Source organism: Notechis scutatus, chromosome 5 (assembly GCF_049901735.1).
Source record: "Notechis scutatus isolate UNSWTSFEM ecotype Mainland chromosome 5, rNotScu1.2, whole genome shotgun sequence".
Taxonomy (NCBI): domain Eukaryota; kingdom Metazoa; phylum Chordata; class Lepidosauria; order Squamata; family Elapidae; genus Notechis; species Notechis scutatus.
The window spans coordinates 90,618,045-90,640,963 of record NC_142013.1 but is presented as its reverse complement, the minus strand read 5'-3'; the positions used below and the strand labels follow the sequence as shown (position 1 = coordinate 90,640,963).

The 22,919-nt window shown below is 39.0% G+C and overlaps 1 protein-coding gene across 1 annotated transcript in view; it reads right to left on the bottom strand.

Annotated features, from left to right (window-relative positions):
• The window catches only part of IPO5 (importin 5), a 32,302-nt gene extending 9,464 nt beyond the window's left edge, over window positions 1-22,838 (bottom strand). The window contains exons 1-20 of the mRNA XM_026668912.2: window positions 22,612-22,838; window positions 18,573-18,653; window positions 16,579-16,771; window positions 15,539-15,641; window positions 14,775-14,871; window positions 13,850-13,954; window positions 13,232-13,354; window positions 13,016-13,136; window positions 9,787-9,874; window positions 8,591-8,697; window positions 7,757-7,881; window positions 7,582-7,671; window positions 7,325-7,498; window positions 7,011-7,229; window positions 6,763-6,846; window positions 5,467-5,599; window positions 5,261-5,382; window positions 1,799-1,895; window positions 987-1,159; window positions 74-185 (exon numbers count right to left, since the gene is read on the bottom strand). Of these exons, the coding sequence (XP_026524697.1) occupies window positions 74-185; window positions 987-1,159; window positions 1,799-1,895; window positions 5,261-5,382; window positions 5,467-5,599; window positions 6,763-6,846; window positions 7,011-7,229; window positions 7,325-7,498; window positions 7,582-7,671; window positions 7,757-7,881; window positions 8,591-8,697; window positions 9,787-9,874; window positions 13,016-13,136; window positions 13,232-13,354; window positions 13,850-13,954; window positions 14,775-14,871; window positions 15,539-15,641; window positions 16,579-16,771; window positions 18,573-18,653; window positions 22,612-22,704 (2,440 nt within the window). The 5' untranslated portion in view covers window positions 22,705-22,838. The remainder of the gene's footprint in view (window positions 1-73; window positions 186-986; window positions 1,160-1,798; window positions 1,896-5,260; window positions 5,383-5,466; window positions 5,600-6,762; window positions 6,847-7,010; window positions 7,230-7,324; window positions 7,499-7,581; window positions 7,672-7,756; window positions 7,882-8,590; window positions 8,698-9,786; window positions 9,875-13,015; window positions 13,137-13,231; window positions 13,355-13,849; window positions 13,955-14,774; window positions 14,872-15,538; window positions 15,642-16,578; window positions 16,772-18,572; window positions 18,654-22,611) is intronic.
• Window positions 22,839-22,919: the final 81 nt, after the last annotated feature.

The following is a 22,919-nucleotide window of genomic DNA, read 5'->3' as shown; positions in this document are numbered from 1 at the left end:
CGTGTTTAAATTTTGACGCTCTTGCTCTGAAATGCATATTTAATTAATATCTAGCAACATTTAATTGATTTACCTTGTCTTAGTTCTTGATTCTTAAAGTGCTCTTCTAATTTTCCTTTCAAAATTCCTCCAAGTTCTTCAAAATGTTCATTGTTTAGGCAGCCATCTCCCATTACTTCAATACACTAAAGAAATAACATTAATTTGAAAACATATTTAACAATAACTATTGCCATCGCTGTAATTTCTTGCATCTCATATAACTAAATACTATAAAAAGGAGGCTTGATCTTGCAAGATGGATTTTTGTTTTGTATATAGCACATCGAACTTCTGCTATTGGGTGGGAAATAATTAAATCAGAAAATAGCTTCCTTCTTGCATATTGCAGTGAAACATGTTTTGGGTAACAGAAGTACAGGGTTTTGATTAACTAAGGAAATGTTTGCTCCTCTTTTAGTGAATGCACATAAAACTACTGATCACATTTGTCTGGAATGGACAGATCTAGTTCTTCCCATTGATAAACACTGTTCTATCCCCATGTAGAAATTCCAAGATAAAGACTACTATATTAAAAAAATAGAAGATCAGAAACCTGCAGTTTCATAGTTTTTTCCTCCTTTCTTTTCATTGTAAGAGGAGAAGATTAGAAATCTGACTTTTTGGTAAATCTATAAGCGCCCCCACCCCCCCCAAAAAAAGTTAGGAAATGTAATGGTAAAAAAAATGTTAAGTTCAATGAAACAGTGGACTGAATCATTGTGATACAAAAGAAAAAGTAAAATGGCAAAACTTGGGAATTCGAAGATTAAAATTATCCATGTCTTCAATGAACATTTGAATAAAAGGATAGAAAAATTCAGCCAATAAACATACGCTGAATAATTGTGTATATGCTACTTTATTTTTACTCAATAAAGATCCTAGGAGATCAGCTATTATTAACAGAAGCAAAATGCTCTCCACGTAAAATAAAAAATTACCTTGGCAAAAGAATGCATGATTTCTGATAGAACATCTGAGTCAGGTTCTGTTCCTATAGCCTTGATAAGAGCATCACACATAAAATGCCACATCTGGGTGAGATACTCTGGGCCACGAACTCTTGCACATTCCAGAAGTAAAGGCATTGATTCTGCAGCTGCCACACGAACACGTTGAATTCATTAAGGGAAATCATTATATTTTTCTAGCAATGTAAAAATTATTTTAGAAAATGTGATCAATGTAACCACCCCACTTTTGTAGTTTAAAAGTCAAGGCATGAACATACACCATATCCCTTGGTCTTTCTATTTTCCCCAACAACCACCTTGTGAGGTAGGTTGGGCTGAGGGGTCCAAAGTCACCCAGCTGGCTTTCCTGCCTGAGACAGGACTAGAACTCACAGCCTCCTGGCTTTTTAGTCGGATGCTTCAATCACTAGACTAAACTAGTAATAAACATTAAATAACAATTAAGGATGAAGCAGTATAACTTTTATAATTTAATTTTGCTTAACTAACCCAGATTTAAATCAAGTGAAATTGAGAATGCTGTTTTCTTTTAAAGCCACATTCTCAATTTTAAGTCTCACATTACATTTTAAAAATATTTGCACCATAAAATGGCAGGAATTGCATAACTGATCTGGATTTGCAACAAAAGGATTTACTTGGACAAATAAGAAGGCTGGAATATTGTCATCTTCCGGAATAAGCTATATTAGAATGTCATTAAATAATTTGATAACATTCATTAAAAACTGTCACATTAACAGTTCATAGGAAAACAGAACAGACTTAGAAAAAGATATCATCATGGAAGTAGAACTTCAGCAAAGGAACCATTAGCTTCACAACTTGTTCGGTGTACTCCACAAATCCTTCTTTCAATTCTTTGGCATAACAGACCTAAAATCCAAACATAAATTTCTTCAGCAAAGGAAGTTAGATCATGAATAAACAAACTACTAGTGGTAGACTTAAAACTGATAAAATAGATAAATAAATACCAATAAAGGAGAATACAGACAAATAAATGTATTTCCCCAAATTGTGAAATTCTATTTGAACATGAACAGAGTACAAATGCAAAAGAAAACTGCAGTGTTGTAAATGAATAGTGGAAGAACATATTTTTTAAAAGAATATATTTTCTTGCTAATAGTGATTTAACATATATTTCTTAAGAGTGGTGGGTGTTTCAATAGCTTCCTTTCAAAGTGATGGGATTCAAATATTTTTTACCACCAGTTAGATGGGCGTGGCTTGTGTGCATGCACCAAACACACTTTGCGCAGGCGCAGAGGTGTTCCAACTCACCTCCTGCAAGACTGCTTTCTCATGGTCACTTCAACAGCTGCCGCGCGGCACTCTGCTCTGCCGCGCAAAGCAGCTGCGCTTCAAATTCAGAGGATAAAGGTGAGTATGGGAGCCCAGGCGGGCAGGTTGGCCCAACAGCAGAGCAGCGGAGAGAGCTCTGCTGCTCATCGCCGCTACCAGCTCGACAGAACCGGGCCGAACAGAAAGAATACCACCACTGCTTTCAAAGAGTTCTGTTAGGAATATAAGTCACCTAACAGGTATTTGGGTTAGAAATGTATAAACCAGGATAAACATTTTAAAACTGTAACTTTAAGAAAATGCAAAACTGTAATTAGGTGTGGTTTCTCAAACGGCCATAATATGGAGCCAGAAACCTGGTTTGTCTTAGTCTTAGTCTCAGAAGAGAGTGTGTCTGAGTGAGTATCTCTGTTTCCTTCTTTTGGAAAGTATTGCCGTTGCTCCATTTTTCCTAATTGACTGATATTTTCTGGATTTAATGTAAGTCTGTTACTGAACTGTTTTTTGACACTGGACTTTGACATTTGGATTATCCTTGGATTGAAAACTGACTGATTTAACTTGTGAATGACTTTGGATGGCTTATTTTGGACTTTGCTTAAACCTTTCTGGAAGTAAAAACGTACATTTACTGTACAGTGTATCTGTGTGCTGTGTGTGTATTATTCCAACACTACTCTCTATACGTCTCCCTGTATGCGCTCATTCTCCTACCGTGTTTCTCCAACAATACGGCCTCCACCAATAGGAAGCCCCACCATGTTTTATTGGCATAAAATCAAATTAAGCCCCTCCCCCCAAATTAAGGCCCATATTAAACATGCGAAATTGGGGGGAATGGCGGGGGGGGGGGGGCTTGCCGTTAGGAAGTACTTTTGTTGCATGCCCGGATATGGTGCTGCCTGTGTTGGTGGGGCACTTCATATTGGGAGACCTTCCACCGTTGCTTTCCCTTCTCCCTTGCTGCCGCAGCGTTAGAGCAACGCCACGGCGTTTGGCGCAGCCACGTGTGGCCAGTCAGGGCTCCTCCCTGTAACCGGAGCCCTGAGGAGACACTTGGCTTCAGGAGCTCCCGTCGCCGCCTTCCCTTTGCTTTCGAAGGTAAAGCGAATTATTTTAAAAACGACACCCTACCACAACAAAGCCTCACCTGCCCGAGAGGGCAGCCCAACCCCACGTGGGGAGGCGAATCTCCCGGGGCCTCGATTCCTCCCCGACCTCCCTACACTGTGCGCCTCTGACGCGCCGGTCCCTTCAGCCCAGCGAGCTCTTCCACCTCAAAGAAAGGCCAGGCGGGCAGCTGCGGAGCAGCAGCAGCAGCGGGTCCGAGCCGCTCGCAACGGAAACAGCCTTAGCTCGACGCGGGGAGAACGATCGAGGTTAGCGCCCGCCAGCCCGTCCTTCCCGCCTTTGGAGGCACCTGCATCGAGTGCCTCCGCGGCTAGCCTAGCCACGCCACTTCCGACCGACTCCTTCGGGAGCGTCCGCCAAGGGAGTCTTCGCGGCTCGGTTTCCCCTACTGGCAGGTCCTCCTTTTGTGCGGAGGGCTGTGGGGGAAGGCACTCACCCGAGAGGATCTCTCCCTCTCTCTCCCCGCAAGGTCAATGTCTGCGCTGCGGCTGACGAGGTGGAGGATGCAGCCGGTTCCTCCTGCTTGCTGAGAGGTGAGGAAGCTGCGGCTTTGCAGAGCAAGCGAAGCGCTGCTCGCCCGGGTGAGATTTGGGAACGAGGGGCAGGAGGAGGCACGCACGCACCCGCGGCTCGCTTTCCTGGCTCTGCCCAGCCCGCACGGCTCTGGTGCGGCCCTGGCAGGCAGCGAGCACCTCCCCGCCGGACCCTCCGCTCATGCCGCCAGAGCCGCGCCAGAGCCGTGCGGGTGCGTGCGTGCCGCCTCCTGCCCCTCATTCCCAAATCTCGCCCGGGCGAGCAGCGCTTCGCTTGCTCTGCAAAGCCGCGGCTTCCTCACCTCTCAGCAAGCAGGAGGAACCGGCTGCATCCTCCTCCTCGTCAGCCGCAGCGCAGACGTTGACCTTGCGGGGAGAGAGAGGGAGAGATCCTCTCGGGCGAGCGCCTTCCCCCGCAGCCCTCCGCACAAAAGGAGGACCCGCCAGCAGGGGTGGGTAGGGGAAACCGAGCCGCGAAGACTATCTTGGCGGACGCTCCCGAAGGAGTCGGTCGGAAGCGGCGTGCCTAGGCTGGCCGTGGAGGCGCTCGGTGCAGGTGCTTCCAAAAGCGGGAAGGACGGGCTGGCGGGCACTAACCTCGGTCGTTCTCCCCGCGTCGGGCTAAGGGTGGTGGCTGTTTCCGCTGCGAGCGGCTCGGACCCGCTGCTGCTGCTCTGCAGCCGCCCGCTTGGCCTTTCTTTGAGGTGGAAGAGCTCGCTGGGCTGAAGGGACCGGCGCGTCAGAGGTGCGCAGTGTAGGGAGGTCAGGGAGGAACCGAAGAGGCCCCGAGAGATTCGCCTCCCCACGTGGGGTTGGGCTGCCCTCTTGGGCAGGGGAGGCTTTGTTGTAGTAGGGTGTCGTTTTTAAAATAATTCGCTTTACCTTCGAAAGCAAAGGGAAGGCGGTGACGGGAGCTCCTGAAGCCAAGTGTCTCCTCAGGGCTCCAGTTGCAGGGAGGAGCCCTGACTGGCCGCACGTGGCTGCGCCAAATGCCGTGGCGTTGCTCTAACGCCTCGGCAGCAAGGGAGAAGGGAAAGCAACGGTGGCCTGAAATTAAGTCACCCCCGAAAAGACGGCCTAGCCGTTTTTTCGGGGGTCAAAAAAAAAAAAGGCCCGGCCTTATTATGTGAGAAACACGGTAACAGGGAATTACCTCAACAAGTTCCATCTTGTTTTTAACTCTTCAACTTTGAGGAATGTCATTCCCAAACATTTTGGGCATCAGGAACCAAATTTTTATTTTAAAAAATTAATTAAAATAGCACCTACCAACATCTGGCATGCAGTTGCTTTTTCTTCAAGACCTGCTGTCTTAATACCGAAACTCTGTTGATCTCCTAAATTTACAAATTCCCAGCCATCATCATCACTCATATTTTCCATATCTTGAGCTAGTGAGAAAAAAAGGTTAATTTTAGTAAAGTTGTACCATTCCTAATTAACTAAGAAATATAAATTAAAATATCAGAACCTACTGTCAAGAAGGGCCACTTCAGGTTTAATTGATGCAGTTTTCATTAAAGGACCCATAACAACAGGAAGATATTGTTGGAATTCCTTTCCAAGAATTTTGCACATTCTAGCCCATGCAGAAATCATATATGATATCTGTAAATTAATAAAATGAGATTTCATTTTCTTCAAGGATAATGACTATAAAACTATATTACAGCTGGAATTGTATAAAAACGATCCCTAACAAACCTGTTTTAAAAGTTAACTGTACAGATTTGGGTAGTACTTTGAAATATCTGAAATGTCTTTCAAAAATACGTTTACAAAACTATTAGAAAATATTAGTGTCCTCCCAAAATTAATTGGGCTTGAGCTAACCAATTCATGGCATAAATGAGAAAAGAAACTTTCATAGGTCAGTCTTAATCACTATGGAATATGAAGTCTCCATTACAGAGGCTTGGCATAAGCATTGCAACAGCACTTTGCTACAAGCTATCCAATTAGATTTTATCACATCAAAAGTGTACAGGACATTTTTGTACAATAATTTCTGTACAAAATATGTGAATATGTTTCTTATGTATATATGATAACTGGGACTGGAATTGCCACTGCTAAGTGATGCAGTGATAAGGTGTGACATTGTAAGAACACATTGCTTCGGGACAGCAATTCCACTAATTGCTGTCATGAAGCAAAATCACAGGTCGTTAAGTGAGAACCTTACATGACCGCAACTTATGACTTCTTCCTGGCTTTCCACAAGCAAAGTCAATGGGGAAGCCAGTTGAAGTTTCAAGTCCTGGGTGGCTTGCAAGCAGGTTGGGGAGGTAGGTGAGCACTATGGAAAGAAGTAGGGAGGTGCTGTGAGAGACAAACTTTGAGGACTGGTTTTAATTACCATTTGTTCAGTGCCAATACTTGCTGAACGAGTAGTAGTTACCTAAGGAGAACCTGATTGAGTAAAATGGGCAAGCTAACAATATTTTGAAATTGCAGAAGTTGCAAAAGCCTGGAAGATATTGAGTGCATTTGGGGAAAAACTTCAAACTTTTCAGGCCTATCCTGATTATGCTTAGCAAGTTTTTAGGTGGTTTGGTAGCTAAAATGCTTCCTTGTCCCTACTGCAGTATGTCAATTAAAACTGTGCTGTCATTGGGTAAAATGTAGATTTCTACTATACATGGTTTGCAAAATATTGAATTAAGTTAAATGTGGTAAAGCAGATTATTATAACTTCATTTAGGAATTCTCTTCCAAATATATGTAGTTTTAGAAATTTGGACCAAACTAAGATATTCTCTGTCACATACCTGAGGATCATCATCTTCCAAGTCGTTAAAGTCAGTCTGTGTTTTCAGCAAGAGCTGCATCACATCAGATGCATCCTGCATAAACTAAAAATAAAGAGAGAACCCAAATCAAGCTGTGGCAGTTTTTAAACAGATACATCGTATCTTTATATAACGATGTATTCAAGAATGGTTTCAATTTACAAGTACAGAAACAACTCAATGTACCTACAAAGCTGAAGACAGCAGAGAATTAACTTGATACCTACCTTCTCTTTTCCTACTGCAAGGCCTATTAAGCTGATACATTCTATAGTTTTGCCTCTTAAAAGCCTAAGTTCCTTTTGCACAGCATTTTCAACTATGTGTTTCAGAGAAGGCATAAATAAATCGTAGTATGGAACGAACTTTTCTTCTGCTGTATCAGCCACAGAGGCAATGGATGTAACGACTTGTTCCAAAACAAGCTTGGTGCCTTTTTCTATCAACTGTGAAAAAAAGTAGCAAGTAAATAAAAATAAAATTGAAGTCTTGCTGAAACAGTAACTTAAATATATTCCATTTCATCTTAAGATGTCCTCACCTCCTGTAGTTTTAATACCATAGTGGAATGAAGGTGCTTCACTAAGTTATCTAAATATGGAATAAGCAGTGATTTTGGACAGTCTTCAGTAAAGTTGATCAGAGCAGCAGCTGCGTGAGCCTGAACACGTTGGTTGCCTTGGTCTTCCATGGTCTGCAGAAGAGCTGCAATTACCTACAACAAAGATAGCAACCATGAGTGATAGGTCCCTAAATAAGCTTTGTTAATAACTGTGCAACACAAAGCTTTATACTTGCCTTCTCATGGAATTTTTTCTGGAAGCTTGGTGCAAAGTCTGTAGCCATTTGGCCAATTGCATTACAAGCTGCGTATCTTACTCGTGGATGCTGAAATATTTATATTTAATTAGTAAGATCATAAAATAAAGCACCGAAATAAACATTTGGAGAAGGAAAATGCCATTCAACTTACAGGATCCTGAAGGAAAAGCAATACCAAGTTAACGATTTCATTCAAAATTCCCTCCATTTGTTGGTGGCAGCCTTCGCCAATAGCTGATAGAGCCATCAAGCCAGCATGCCTGCATTTCCAGTCAGCTGTAATTAAATGGAAGAATTCAGAATCAGGAAAAAAAGCATACAGAAGATAACAATATGTTTTTATTCACAACATGAATTGTTCAAACTAGTTTCTTTTCCATTCCAATTTCCAGAATGGCAATACTCTCCCTCTCTTGCACCCCAGTTAGCAATTTGATAAAATTGGTTCAGAGAAGTGCAGTATGCGGTCATGGGTACCTATTTCAATGAATTGAAAGAAACCTTCATGATAGAAGGAAGCTCTCAATTGCAACTATTTGTTTAGTGACTACTTCAAATTATCACAAAAAAGTGATATATGATTGGTCCATGTACTGCCTCCACGTTTGTGATTTGGACACTCTGCAACCATTATATGTTTATACATATTTATACTTTCAAGTTAGTGTTGACTCCTGGGGATTACTTGGACTAATCTCTGCAGTTTTCCTGGCACAATTTTTGGAAGGGATTTGTTCTTGTTTTCTTTCTAAGTCTGAGAGTGAATGATTGGTCCAAGATCACCCAATCACCTGGGTTGGCTTTGCTTTTCAGGCAGGACTAGAACTCAAGACTCCCAGTTTCTAGCCTGATGCCCTACGCGCAAATACCAAACTAGTTTTCATGCAAGGGTTACTTCACTATAAATTCGTTTAAACCCATTTTTAACTGCTCAGTTCCTACATCATTTAATCAGCAGCTGAAAATCCAAAATAAAATTACTTACGATTCTGAAGCATTTGCATAATATGCTCTTTGATCATAGGTAAGACAAGTTTTCCACCAAGGCCACATGCCATTCTATCCAGTGCACTCTCACCAGCAACAGCATTGCTAAAATTTGCAAAACATCAGTAAGAACAATGTTTAGAATATCAACTGATGCTCCTATTCCTATTCTTTAGACTTTTGTTTCAAAGAAAATCCTGCTTGAAAAATCTTGTGCTTAACCTTCGCATTTTCCTAAGCAAAATCTGAACCTCCAGGTCTTACGCTGCATAATTATACATCTTATCTAGCACTGCTTTCCTGGAGCTAATACAGAGTTGCTTCAACTACATTTCTGTTATGACAGAGAGCTTTCAACCCACATTGCAATCAGTTCCATACCAATTTATTATACATATTATGTTTCTGGGGCCTCATCTGATTTAGTTTTGACTCTGCTTTGGAATGCTATGAACTTCAGCTAACTTTGCATTTTCCTTTTAAATCATTGCACTGCTTCATGTCCTATGGCAAATCATTCTATCCACAGACGGAGCCATCTGATGTTCACTATCTCTCATCTCATCTTCAATATTCTGTTCCTGGACTTTGTCTCCTACTGTATATATTGCCCAGATTTTAATTCACTCTGCCCAGTTCAGTGATTACTGCAGCATAAAATGATGGTCAAAGTTATTCTGAAAAAACCTCCATTACAAAATTGTCAACCTACTGCCATACTACTTCACAATTAACAAAGAGTTTTTAAATGCAATGAATTAACTGTGACCAAGAATTTTGGACTGAACTCGAAGGAAACTCTAAGAACTTCATACAATAAAGACCTAGGTCATGTGATACTTGATTTCTAGAGTAGATTCTTTGTATGGAAACATCTGCATCAAATTGGAAATTATTATTTTTCTTTCTGTGAGGATGTTTTCTAACTTTTGATTTGCTTTTACTTTATTAAACAAATGGATTAAACTTTTATTTTTCTGTACAAACAATGTAATTTCTTAAATATTGTACATCTTTTTAATGAGAAAGAAAATGTGTCTACCATTGATCCTTAACCAGTTGAAATGGATGGTGCACCCATACATTTAGGGCTGGGCCTTGACATGAATTAAATGTCAACACAGAGTAAAGTACAAAATAATCCTGGGAAAAATCAAGGACCCTAAGTTGAATTTCTAAAATAGGCATCTTTACCTGTCAAAGTCATCATCTTCCAATTCATCAGAATTTGCCCAATCTTCATCTTCTTCTAGATCAACCATCATTGCTAACATCTGAGGGACTAAAACAAATTTAACAGTGCTTATTAACAAATTTCCAACAATGTACTGGATGTTAACATAGCCTCTAACAATCCCAAAAAGAAATACGGACTTTTACTTACTGCAATATACATTGACACAATGTGAAAAACTGATCAGTTTGATATTTGGAATAATTATAGCTAAGTAAAGTAAAATATGGATATACAATATGTTCTGAGTACTTCGAAATTGTAACAAAACATACATGCTCCCAACATTTTTCAAGACTCAAAACAAAACATATTGACTTTATCCTATCCTCAGCACAAAATACATTTGTTCTGAACCTGAAACAAAATATTTATATTTTAAATGGCTTGTTCCAAGCTCTTGAGAATCTCATTGTTCTATCATTTTATAAGCAATCTATATACAGTATATAATTTGCAGATCCTGGTGAGCCATAGTCATTTAATTGGCAACTAAAAGATTCAGCTAAAAGGTGTTAGTGAGTAGTTAGTGTTTGAAGTTGGTTAAAACAAAATGGTTCATAAATGTCAGAATTTTATAAAGTAACTTTCTGTTCTTAATTACAACCATTAATCTATGACTTCATCATGATGTTTGATACATGGGATTTGTGCAAGTATGTATATTTACTGCTTTTCTATTAATCTAAAATGATCTTTTATCCATTTCCCTTTATGTTTTTTGTAGCTTATATATTAAGAGAAGAGAGTGGGAGGCTAGGCTAGAAGTAACATATTTGGCTTCTCATTTAAAATTACAGAGCTGAAAAGAGCCATATATTGAATAAATAAAAGGAGATTGAAAGTTCTTGACGAAAGCAGTAACAAACAATTGCAAAAGCATTTAACATGTGATAAAAGCTCTACTGAAACAAATACCAGGTTTCTGGATATGCACTAATTCTTTGAACTGTACAAATTTCCAAAAAGACAAAGGGAAGTTAACATTCTGAACAGATTATAACCAGGAATAGAACCTGATTAAAAAGCAGTCCTGTGTGGACACCATATGATCATTATAATCTAAACAGAGATGCTACTTTCAGAATACTCTAGAAAGAAGCAAGTGAGAAATCCATAAAATAACCCACAGGAAGAAAGAAATTAGGTTGTGGTGTTTCTAACTCAAGCATGCTATTAGTTCTAAACTCAGATTTAGGATTTACTTCAATAGACACTGAGTAACATCTGAATAACAGATATAAAATAGGCAATTATTAATATTATATTTCATACCCAATCATTTTCCTTTATTAATTTGCAGGTAATGAAACAAGGTCTCCAAGAATCTTCTACATAGGACCTATATATTTTAATAATCCTTACACACTATCCTAACTAGTATTAAAAAAAAAAGATTTAAAATCAGCAATAACATAGCTAAGTTTAATATAGACTTATAGTATCATGATATGAGGACCCAGATTGCTGGGAGCAATATGCTGACTCTAAACCACTTAGAGGGCTGTGAAGTAATATATAAATCTAAGTGCTATTGCTATATAAAATGTTTCAGTTCTGAAGATTTTATTCATTTTGGCATTTCAGCCAATTAGTTATCATAACCATTCTAGCCAATAGCTCTTTTTATCAATAAATCCACAAAGATATGGTTTGTATGAAATTACAGAAAGTATATGAAGAATACTGACACTTCCTGATTCGAAGAAATGTATAGTCTTACATGAGGATGCAATGGCTCAGTGGTTAAAAAAAGCTGACACAGCCCAGTTTCGATATCCAAGAGCCGTGTAACGGATGAGCTCTCATTACTATGCAAATGCAAGTAGATAAATAGGTACCACTTCAGTGGGAAAGTAATAGCATTCTGTCAGGCTGGCCACATGATCACAGAAATATCTTTGGACAACACTGGCTCTCTCAGCTAAGAAATGGAGATTAGCACCATTTCCTAGAGTCGGACTTGACTGGACTGGGAAACCTTTATCTCTATAGGCATATATATTCCTATACATTTATGCTTTCTCTGCTTCAGCACTGCAATCTAGTGTATGCCTGATTTTGGATAGCTTTAAACAGCAGCAAATGAAAACGTAGCTTTAGTGTTAAAACTATTAGCTTAATTAGCCTTTGCGTAAATAAAGTAGTAGTAACAATCAGAATTATGCACTAAGTAACTCTTAAAAGCCTTGACTTTGGTTATAAGTCTCCACAAGGATTTCTGGAGCGCTGGTGGTCATGGGGGAAAATTAAGATTTGATTATAATTTGTACATTACTATTACACAAATGAAAGCAAATATAGGTATCCCAGGATAATGTTGCAGGATCAAATCCAGGTCAGTCATTGGGACCAGAGGTTTAGTCTTTTGAGCTTTCTGACTTGTGTTGAAGCCCACCCTCAGGGAACTTCTCTTTACCAGATACCAATGCTGATTGGATCCTGCAACATTATCTTGGGACACCTATATTTGCCTTCCTTCATGAGAGATATGGGTGGCTAGCACTTTGAGATCACGCTTGGCCAATGAAGTATTCTATTCTATACTTCAGGGGTCCTCAACACCTGGTACTGGTCTGTGGCCCGTTGGGAACTGGGCCATGCAAGTGATGGGCAAATGTGCAAAGTTTCATTTGTGCATGCGCAGAAGTTAGGCTGCGTGCGTGAAACCATTCCCTCTCCCTACTGCCACTGCTACCGGTCCATCAAACCAGAAAGGTTGGGGACTCTTGCTGTACTTAACCATCAGGATTTTGGCTTTTAAAATCCAAAGTAAGACTTTTTTTAAAAAAAAACAAAACCCTCTTTTTATATACAGGCAGGCCTCAACTTACAAGTTTATTGACCATTCAAAGTTGCAATGGTACTGATAGTGACTCATGACTATTTTTCACATTTACGACTGTTGCAGCATCATTTTGGATGCTTGGCAACTGACTCATATTTATGACAACTGCAGTGCCCTGGGGTCATGTGATCACCTTTTTGCCGCCTCCTGACAAGTCAGATTCACATAATAACTGTGTTACTAATTTAACACTTGCAATGATTCAGTTAACTGTGGCAAGAAAGGTCATGAAATGGGGCAAAACTCACTTAACAAATATCTCACTTTGCAACATAAATGTTGGGCTCAATTGAGTACCTGTGTTATAAATTTGAGTAAAATAATGAAAGTGGCTTACTTACTAGCTTGTGCGACAATATTGATATGCCTTCTCAGCATAGCAGCAGCAGTCTCTGATAATGTGACTATTACTTCAAGGGCCAGTTGACGTTGCATGTTATTGAGACTTGTGTCTGCGCATAGCTGGAATTGAAAAATATTTCAGGAAAACTCTAAAATCAAGGCCAGAGTTCTAACAAATAAATATTTCAAATTGAAGTGCTAGAATACAAACTTACTTTTAAACTCAGTTGTAATGTAGGTTCTAAGTGCGGACGTAAATATTTTGGAACTGTATCTGCAATCTCTACAAGAGACTTTAGGACCGAATCATCATTTTGATAACACGAGTCATTGACTGCCTGAAGAAAAACAGTAATTAATATATTTTCCCTTGTAAATTTGCACTCAAAAGCATTTAACAGGAAACCACTCAACATTTTGCAAGCTTCCACAACAAAGGCATTTGACCTTAACATCAAAAGTTTCCCTTAGTATGGGCAATTAGCGCGGTGCTTCCAAACTTTTTCATTACCTAAAAAGTTCTTTTTATCTCATGTAGGCAAAACACTTTAACTGTTCCTTTTTGTAGTTTGGCAATAAATTCGTATGTTGCTACCCAAAGGAAAAAAAAAAAAACACTCTTACACAATTCTGGGTCATTTCAGCTAGGTTTGGGAAGCACTGTTTTATCACATGTTAATCAAGTGAGGCTTATTCATGTTCACCTCTTCTATAACTCATCTGATGCAATAATTGTTTTTCTATGCTATTATTTTGAGTGACACCCACTGTACAACAAAAATAATAGCAACAAGCTTAGCCTTTCAGTCACCATAAATTTTCCGAGATTTTACCTGCAAAATTCCAGGAAGTAAGTCTGCAAAATGTTTAAGAAGGGGAAGATTTTGCTCATTAGCAAGAACAAATGCAGCTGCAGCCCTAGCAGACAGTGTCCTGATCTAGAAAGAAAACCAGCGGTCAGTAAAGTATGGGGCTTAATTCTATTCAATCTCTACTAACATTAGGATGAGGACATACTCAGAGAGGGGAGGGGGATATGTATTGCTATCCAAATCCAATAAAAGTCAACAAGGGATGTTAGTGAAACACACTGACATCACCCAGATTTCCATTAATTTGGCAAAGAAAATACTGCTGTCTACGGGATTCCAAGGTCAGTCTTCTGAACTGATAATCTCTTAAATATCAGCTCTATGAAGAACAGATCACAACAATTCCCCAGAAGCATTTATCTAAAATAATCCCAGTATAGTTTATTTAATTTATATTGCCGCCTATTCGCCCATGGTGACTCGAGGCGGCTTACACAATGTAAAACCATATTTAAAACAAAAAATAAAAATAAAAAACAATAAAAACGAACAAAAAGAATCAAATAAATTAGTAAAGTACAATGGAACAAAATTTGGAAATAAAATAAAATAAAAAAAACCAACTTCCACCCTCCCACCCCAACGACAGCAGATCACACTAGCCATTTGATGGGCTCCATCCCTCTCTGGGTTCCCCAGGCCCGCTGGCAAAACCAGGTTTTCAGTGCCTTTCGGAAGAATGCTAGAGTGGGGGCCATTCTAATCTCTGGGGCAATGATATTCCAGAGAGAGGGAGCCACCGTAGAGAAGGCCCTTCTTCTGGGTCCCACCAGGTAGTTATTTCATGTAAATTACTGAACAGAATGAAGAACTTTAATTGCCTTAAACAAGAAATTTTTTTTTGCAACGGCATTAAAATAAAAGACAAAATTAAATGTTAAATTACTGTTGGATTCTCCTGATCTTGCATACATTGCACCAACATTCGTTTGATGACCTCCAAATAATGTTGCTGTTGATTTCCAAAAATACCAGGAAAGTTCCTAAACAGAGAATAAAATAAATATTGAATTATTAAAATGTACTAAAAATTCACTTGTGGCCATTTCTTTGTCATTACTTATTTCACCGAGAAAGACCCAATAGCAGCACAAGCAATCTAAATGAATTTCAGTGCCTATCTAAACAAAATTGCAAGCATTCTATATAAATAAATCTATCGCCACGATTTTTTCTTTGCAAGCCATCGAAGTCTTTGAACATTGCTTGTTGGACATGTAATACTCTTATTGCTTTTTTAAAAAAACGGACTAAAATATGTTAATAAAAATTTCTAACTATAATATCCTGCAATTCCATGATATGAAGTGCATCCCTGCTGGGAAGCAATGTAAATGAAAGAGTAATCAAGACGAAGACATAAATTTTGCACCAATTATTCAACGATAGTAAAGAGGCATTTCCCAACTAGGCACAGATGATCCCTGGCAGTCCCCTCTCCTGTTTTAATCAAGAATTTTTCATTCTGAATATATTGTGAAATAATGGTCAGGATTGATGGGCTTGAAACAAAGAAACTGTCTAGCTGTAATGTATAATGTGCGTGTGAGGCAGTGACAAGCTTTTGAAACAAACTGACAACCTTTCCTTCTTTCACAATTTCTATCAGAGTATATAAAGGCCTCATGAACTATTTAAGAATAATTATACCAAAAGATATGTAGAGCAGCTTCACGCAGTCCCACATTTTGAGAGCTGACTGAGTCAAACAAGAATTTCAGACCTTCTGGCCACTGGTTGTTGCCATCTTCATCTATGTGAGAGAGAAAAATTAACATTTTAGGTGTAGTTTTTAAAATTAAATAAAAATAAAATGGAAATCATGGCATTTAACCGAATTAGATCAATGAAGTCTGATGCATATTCTTCTCCTTCAATGGCTTGTTAGCTCTGAACTCTTGATGAACACAGTGAATTTTCCTTCCTAAGACTTTTATCACATCCTAGCCTGGTTGACTAGTCTTTGCAAAAATTTCACAATGCTTAGAAAATCTTCACTTTAACCTCCACCCTTACACTTAGGATTTCAACTGACCTTATACTGGCTGTTGAAAAAGCAAATGGAAAAGAGTAAGTAAAGCACCCATGAAGCATAATACTGAAAGGACAGTGGTTGCCTACTGTTTCGCTAAATCAAAATGGTAAATTAAAAAATAATCTGAGTGAATACCCCATTATTTCAGAAGAGATCATTCCACCAATGCAGAAATATCACGTGCAGAGATGCCATACTCACTAATGTCAAACAGAAAAGGCTGCACAGAGATCACATAAGGTTGTGGATTGCTATAGTCCTCAAGGCTTGCGCAGCATATATATTTCTAAATATGAAAATGCATATTTAAAGTGGTAGATGTTTAATCATTATTTAAAAGTGTTATCTTCATTTCAAAGCCAATAATGGAGCCAAAGCATGATAGAGTACAAGGAAATTAAACATTCCAGGTTTAGACAAATACTATATCATAGCTTAATCATGCTTATATTTTGTCATGGGCTAACTTTAAAGAGTAAATCACAATTGACCTGATTCACCCAATATGCTAAAGGCAAATGAACCCTATTATGACTTAGCACAATCTATGAACATAGCTGCAGATACAGAAAAGCATTTTTTTTAAACACAACAACCATCATGTCAGCTAAAATATTTTTCCTTTATGCATCTGTACCAAAATAAGATTTTATACCTATTAGATTCCTGGCCAATTCAGCTACAATATCACAGATTTTTCTCCTCATACTGGATTGTGTTTCCAACTGAATAATCACAAGCAGTTCACTTTTGATGGCAGTTTGGACTTCAGAGGGTAATGTTGGATAAACTTCCTCAAACGAAGCTGACAAAAGTCTCCGCAGAAGGACAGCAGCCATTTGTCTAGCCTGTTAAGACAAATACATGGTAAACTGTTTCCTTTAAAAACAAACAAACCCAATAGTGATTTTGTAAAGACATTTTTCTTACATATATAAAAATTTAGCAGCTGAGCCAAAATGCTGACTCAGCTGATCTATTTTTGGTATCTTTAGTTATTCCATCCCCCTCAAATATTTCACTCCATAACTAATATAAGAACTAAATGAGACATCTGACTCTATAGCAAAAGCACTATGAACTAAGAAGCATGTAGTAATAAATTAAGCAATGACATTCTATTATACATTAAAATGTAAACATGACTTCTAGACAATGTAAAAACTATTAATGTAGAGGAATAAGGTGTGTTATTTTAAAAAAAACAGAATGACTTAGTATAAGAAGAAATGCAAAGTAAATAAAACTCTAGAACTAAAATAAAACTTTACAACAGAAAGTGTTGTTCAAGAACAAATGATAGAAGACACTTTGGATAGCGAGATGGACATCTAAACTTAATAATAAAATAAAAAATTGAGTAAGGATCATTAAATCCCACACTGATTATACCAATCGCAGCTGTAACAATTTATATTACAGTAGGTTATAGGGACAGGGAAAGAAGACAATTAATCAAATAAACAGCCAAAATATAGACATATTATTGCATAAGATCACATAAATGGAAAATTTGGAGAACTGATTAACGATCTCCACTTGTAGTATGTAAAAATTATCACATCATGTATTATTGTCTGTGTTCTTCTAAAGACAAGATTAGAGAACCTATCCACTATACAGGTAGTCCTCAACTTACAACAGTTCATTGAATGACCGTTCAAAGTTACAACGGCACTGAAAAAAATGACTTACGACCACCTTTCAGTTACCACATTTGTAGCATCCCTATGATCATGTAATCAAATTTCAGATGCTTGGCAACTGGTTCATACTTATGACCATTGCTATGCCCAGGGGTGTTTGTGTGTCATGAGACACCCTTTTGCAACCCTAACAAATGGGATACTATTTATCAACTGCAGTGATTCATTTAACTGTGGCAAGAAAGGTAGTAAAATGGGGCAAAACTCACTTAAATGTTTCAACAACAGAAATTTTGGGTTCAATTGTGGTTGTAAGTTGAGGACTACCCCAACAATTGACTGCATTTATATAGATATGCTTCATTTAATGTACATGCAGCTCATTTAAACCACTATTATTTTTTTGTATCTCTTTAGAAATTTAATGTAATCATAGTTACAGCTCAAGGAGTTTCTTCATTGAAATGAAGAATGAAACACATATTTGACTCCTTTATTTCAAAGCCCTTGCACCTAGTTGAAATGGGTTTTGTGGAAGTACAAGGGGCCACAGAAAGCAGAAAAGCCATGTTCTGTTCATGAAAAGAAAATTGAAATCAAGAGTATTTATCAATTTTATAATTATAAAGTCAAAATATTAAACACTGGTTTGTTACAAAACTAGGAATGAAAACTTCTATATATGTGATGAGTTAGGGTTTAGCAGTATAGGAGTAACAAACATTAATGCTGCAATTTCCTGACCATTCGCTTAAGTTGTAGTGTTAGTAATATATTCCACCTTAGATGGTATGACCATAAGTCACAATCACAAAATGATGTTTTACAACAGGGGTGTCAAACTCACGTCGTCACGTGACATATCGGGACCTTTCCCCCCTTCGCTAAACCAGGTGTGGCTAGCCGGTGATGCATCCGGCTTGCAGACTGGGAGTTTGACAGCCCTGTTTTACAACATAAAACATTCCTACAATTCTTATAAGTTCCTTAGGGTGAAAAATACCTCTTCGGCAACCGAAGTATTTCTGACAGCCTGTAGAAGGAACGTAATCTTAGACTGGCCTGGTATGTTCTCATACGTTTCCTAAAAAAGAAAAGATCAGAGACAGTTTAGCATTAAAAAAATGAGGTATCAAGACTTAACAGCCACTTAATATGCTTTAAGTAGATAACTGTTTAAGATATACAAATAATCTGTTATAGTAGTTATTTTACTCAAAGCAGGAATATGAAGTACTATATTGGGAAAGATACAAGACCTCAAATCTCAAACGGAAGAGAAATTATAATATGAAAGGAACCTTTAATTCACAAAAAATAATTCTAAAGCATATAAGGAAGACACCCAAAGATTTTCTTCTGCTTCAGAGAAATATATTGAATTTACTCATGTAGATTCAGTCTGTTTCTTCCTCTCAAATATGATCCTGCTAATGAAGGTCATGAAGATATACAGCAGCTAGTTAAAAGAAATTATAACTTTGTTTTAATCCTATTTTTTTTCTTCCTAGGAAAGTTTAAAACAAAATTTATTGCTTTTTAGTACTATCAACATTAGTACATTATCAACATTATTAGCTATGATATGTCATAATGATGTCAATCTGGTGATCTTCAAATGACCTTGGCAATAAATTAATATGCTGTACCCATCAGGGTGAATCTTACAAATTTTGGAAAATAGCCCAAGTTTTCTGGAAAGTACCAGGTTGCAAAATGTTCTAACACTGATGTGCTATGAAGTGCTGTTTAATACTCTTCCAATTACTTAGAACATGAGTGAGTAACATTTGCCATCCAGAGGCTGCAGTTTGAATTTTTTCAGCCACTGAAAGCCACATTCAATACAACAGCAATAGAACTTATTTATGAGATTTATAGGGCAACTCAATACATTACAACTTTAAACTTACCAGATACCATATTTCTTTAAAAAATAATAATAATGAAAATCAGAAAGTTCAGAAAATAAGCAGCAAACATTAAAAAATCAAAACATCATACAAATGGTTCATCAGCTTTGACTTTTACAGGTAGGTCTTAGGGCTTATTTTTTTTAAGGGCTCATTTAAGGAGGTGGATAATGTCCAATTAAACTGATTTATTGCTAAACAACCTTTGCACAGGAATCTTCTCAATTAATGGTTAACACCTGTTTGCAGTTAGATAAGGATCTACATAATTGGAGAGGGGAATTTAGTTTACTTTTGGCTATGTCGGGATTCTAGGGTGATCTTTCTTTTAACTCTGTCCTGGGTCTGTCACTCCTCCCATAATATCAGAAGTGTTCTAGAGATGGTAGGTGCCATGAGAGAAAAGACCACTTCTAGAGTCCTGTTGGATGACACTGTTTAAAAGTGATATTTCAAGCATAGTGACAGATCATGTGGGTCAAGCAGAAAACTATGAGGTACAGGTGGATCCTCAAAAATCAGGTCTTATGCCTTGAAGTGATAGCCACAACTCTGAGCATCACCAGTCTGTGGCAGTGTCTTTGATTACAGTTCAGCACAATTGTTTTATTTCTGCCCAATAATTTTTTTAAAAAAGTCATACTTTTATTAAGAAAGTTTGCTGCTACATTTTGGCAGTAGGATCTTGTTGAATTCTGGCAACCAGAGCTTAAAAGTCATCAATAAATTACTCAAGAAATGGTTATAATTGTTAAAAGTGGTTAGAAATGATTGCTTAAATTTATTATTTCATTAAATAAGAGGTGCTCAACTTATAGATTCCAGACATGCCAGGTTAGCTTTTATCAACAACTGGTTTCTTATATCAAATTTTAAAGCTGCTGAGGCTTATAAATATGGTAGTTTTTAGTTTTAGTAGTTATATAAATGCAATCAAGATCTTATTTCTTATACATGTATTTTAACGAAGTCTGTGAATACATGTTATCCAGCTACCTGGTGTAAAATGCAAATGTTTGTGGATGGCGCTCCAGTTACTTATCTCATATAAGCATCATTGTTGTGTGGAATCTATGATGTAACCTGCACAAACAGCCATAAACTTGCACTAATGGTATTAATGAAGCAGCTGTCACTGCTGAAAAAGACAACATTTTCCTTTCTCTTAACATACACATAGATGATCATCATAGTAGCTCACAAACCTTTTCAGATGATACTGCTATTCGTATAACCTGAAGGTTTTTATTGATCTGGGCTTTCAGGATTTCACTACAGCAGTGTCCTGCAGTGTGGTTTAGAACTATATGGTAATGAATAGGATTTATATAGCCAGTGATTCTGGAAACTCTCAAGACTATCCAGGAAACAATCCCCCTACTTTTTGTATCTAACATTTAAATATTCAGATATGGAACTCAGAACATGGAACTTTGTATATGTTGCCACAGTAAAAACTGGGACATTATCACAATCAGGCAATATTTATACTGATAATTTGCCATCTTATTCATATATTATGCCTGTTTCTACATCTTATTTCACAAAACTCTTTAGAATCTGGTCATACTTTTATTTTCCCCCATTTGCTGCTTCTTTTGTCTAATTTTTAGCAGATTTTATACTCCTAGTACTTAAACAGATTGCAATGATATGCAGAATTTTGACTCTGAATGATGGGTGCCTATTTCAGACCCAGAAAGAAAAATCAGACCATATTGTTTTACATTTGGGCACTGAGAACAGCTTTTTGTACAACTATTCACAGTGAAAGAATGTGCTGAACTCTACTGATCACTCAAGTGATGTAAATGATAAAAGCCCAGCCACAGCCATACAATGAGAAAACTCTAACCCAGGCACTGGCATTTATTTCGAGGGACAAAGATTCCCCACTATTTTTTTTAAAAAATAACAAAGAATGAAAAGCAATCTGGAGCAGAAAAAGTATTATCCCTTTATACTAATTATAGAGAAATCCTGCAGTTTGGAATTGTAACTTATAATAAAAAAGACTATTCAGAACCAGAGTAATAAAGCAGTTAGGTATAGCATGTCCCTGCATTATGAAAAGAAACCATGGTTTCAAGTCTAATTCGTGGGAAACAGCAGCCCTTTTACCCTTCTATATAATTTTCAATTCAGCTAGTTTCTGAATGAAATCTATCTCCATAATTCCTTTATTCAAGGCCAGCATCTTGAGCTCAGAATATTATGGGAAGCCGAAATATTTCCCTCGCTTTTTGTTTTACTGGAAACTGTAAATGAACTTAGTTCACAATGCTCCTTCTACTGCGAGTGTGGTACTTAAGGACAACAGCCAAGACACTAGTTCTCATTCCTCACTTCCTTAGCCATTTCCCAGCCCGGCATAATACAAATATTATTAAGCACCATAGAAACAAGAGATCAATTGGGCAGCCGAGGAGTTTCCCTCCTTTGTATGCATTACTTAACTTACTACCCCCTCCCCCATTTAATTACTCATCAGTTACAACCTTCGCTCTTTCACGTACAGTATTATCATTCTCATTCATCCCAAACAGGGTGGCGGGAACAGAGACTCTTTAAGTTAGTTGTTGAAGAGTTGGTGGAGGTTGTCGTTGTCCGAATCACAAGCGTCAGGACCGTAAAGCGAAGCATCAGATGGGGGTGGGGTGGGGTGGCGAGCGGGGTAACAAGAGCTGGGGGAAACCCAGAGAAAATGGGGACCGAGCAGGAGAGAAGCCGGCTCCGCGGCGGAGGGAGAAGCCGGCTCCGCGGCCATCAGCGAGGGAGAGAAAACCTCCATGGGGATCTGTGGGTGGGAGAGGGGCGTTTGAACCGGGGATCGGAGCCGAGGATGGGCGACAGAGAGCAACCGGGCGCCGGCGGCGGCGAAGAAGACTCGGCCGGAGTTTAGCGGGAAGAGCAGTTGGCTTCTTCTCCTCCCCCCCCCGCCCCCGAACTGGGTTCTAGTTCCCGGCCAACGGCTGTAACGGCCGCCGGCTTGGCCGGAGCACGTGGGCCCGGCGGAGGCCCTCCGCGACGCGGCCACTGCTGACAGGCAAAGGCCAGGAGCGAAAACCTCGTGCGCGGCGGGGCCGGAGGAGAGGACGGGCGTAAGGGGGAGCCGCGCGAGTCGCTCACCTCGGCTTGTTTGCGGACGACGTTGTCCGGACTAAGCAGGTTGCCGAGGAGGAGGTAGAACTGCTGCTGTTCCTGCTCCGCTGCCGCCGCCATGGCTGCCAGAGAGAGAGGGGCCAGCCGGGCGGGGAGGAGGAAGAAGGGGACGCGAGGCCGCGCACCGACCACAGGAAGGCGGAGCCGCCGCCACTGCCGAGCTCTTGGGAACCTCTCCCCTCCCTCCCGGCCAGACAAACCCCTCCTGCCGGCGCCGGAATGCCGCGCGCTCATTGGCTGCCATATGGCGGGCGTGAGCTGCAATTGGGCGGCGA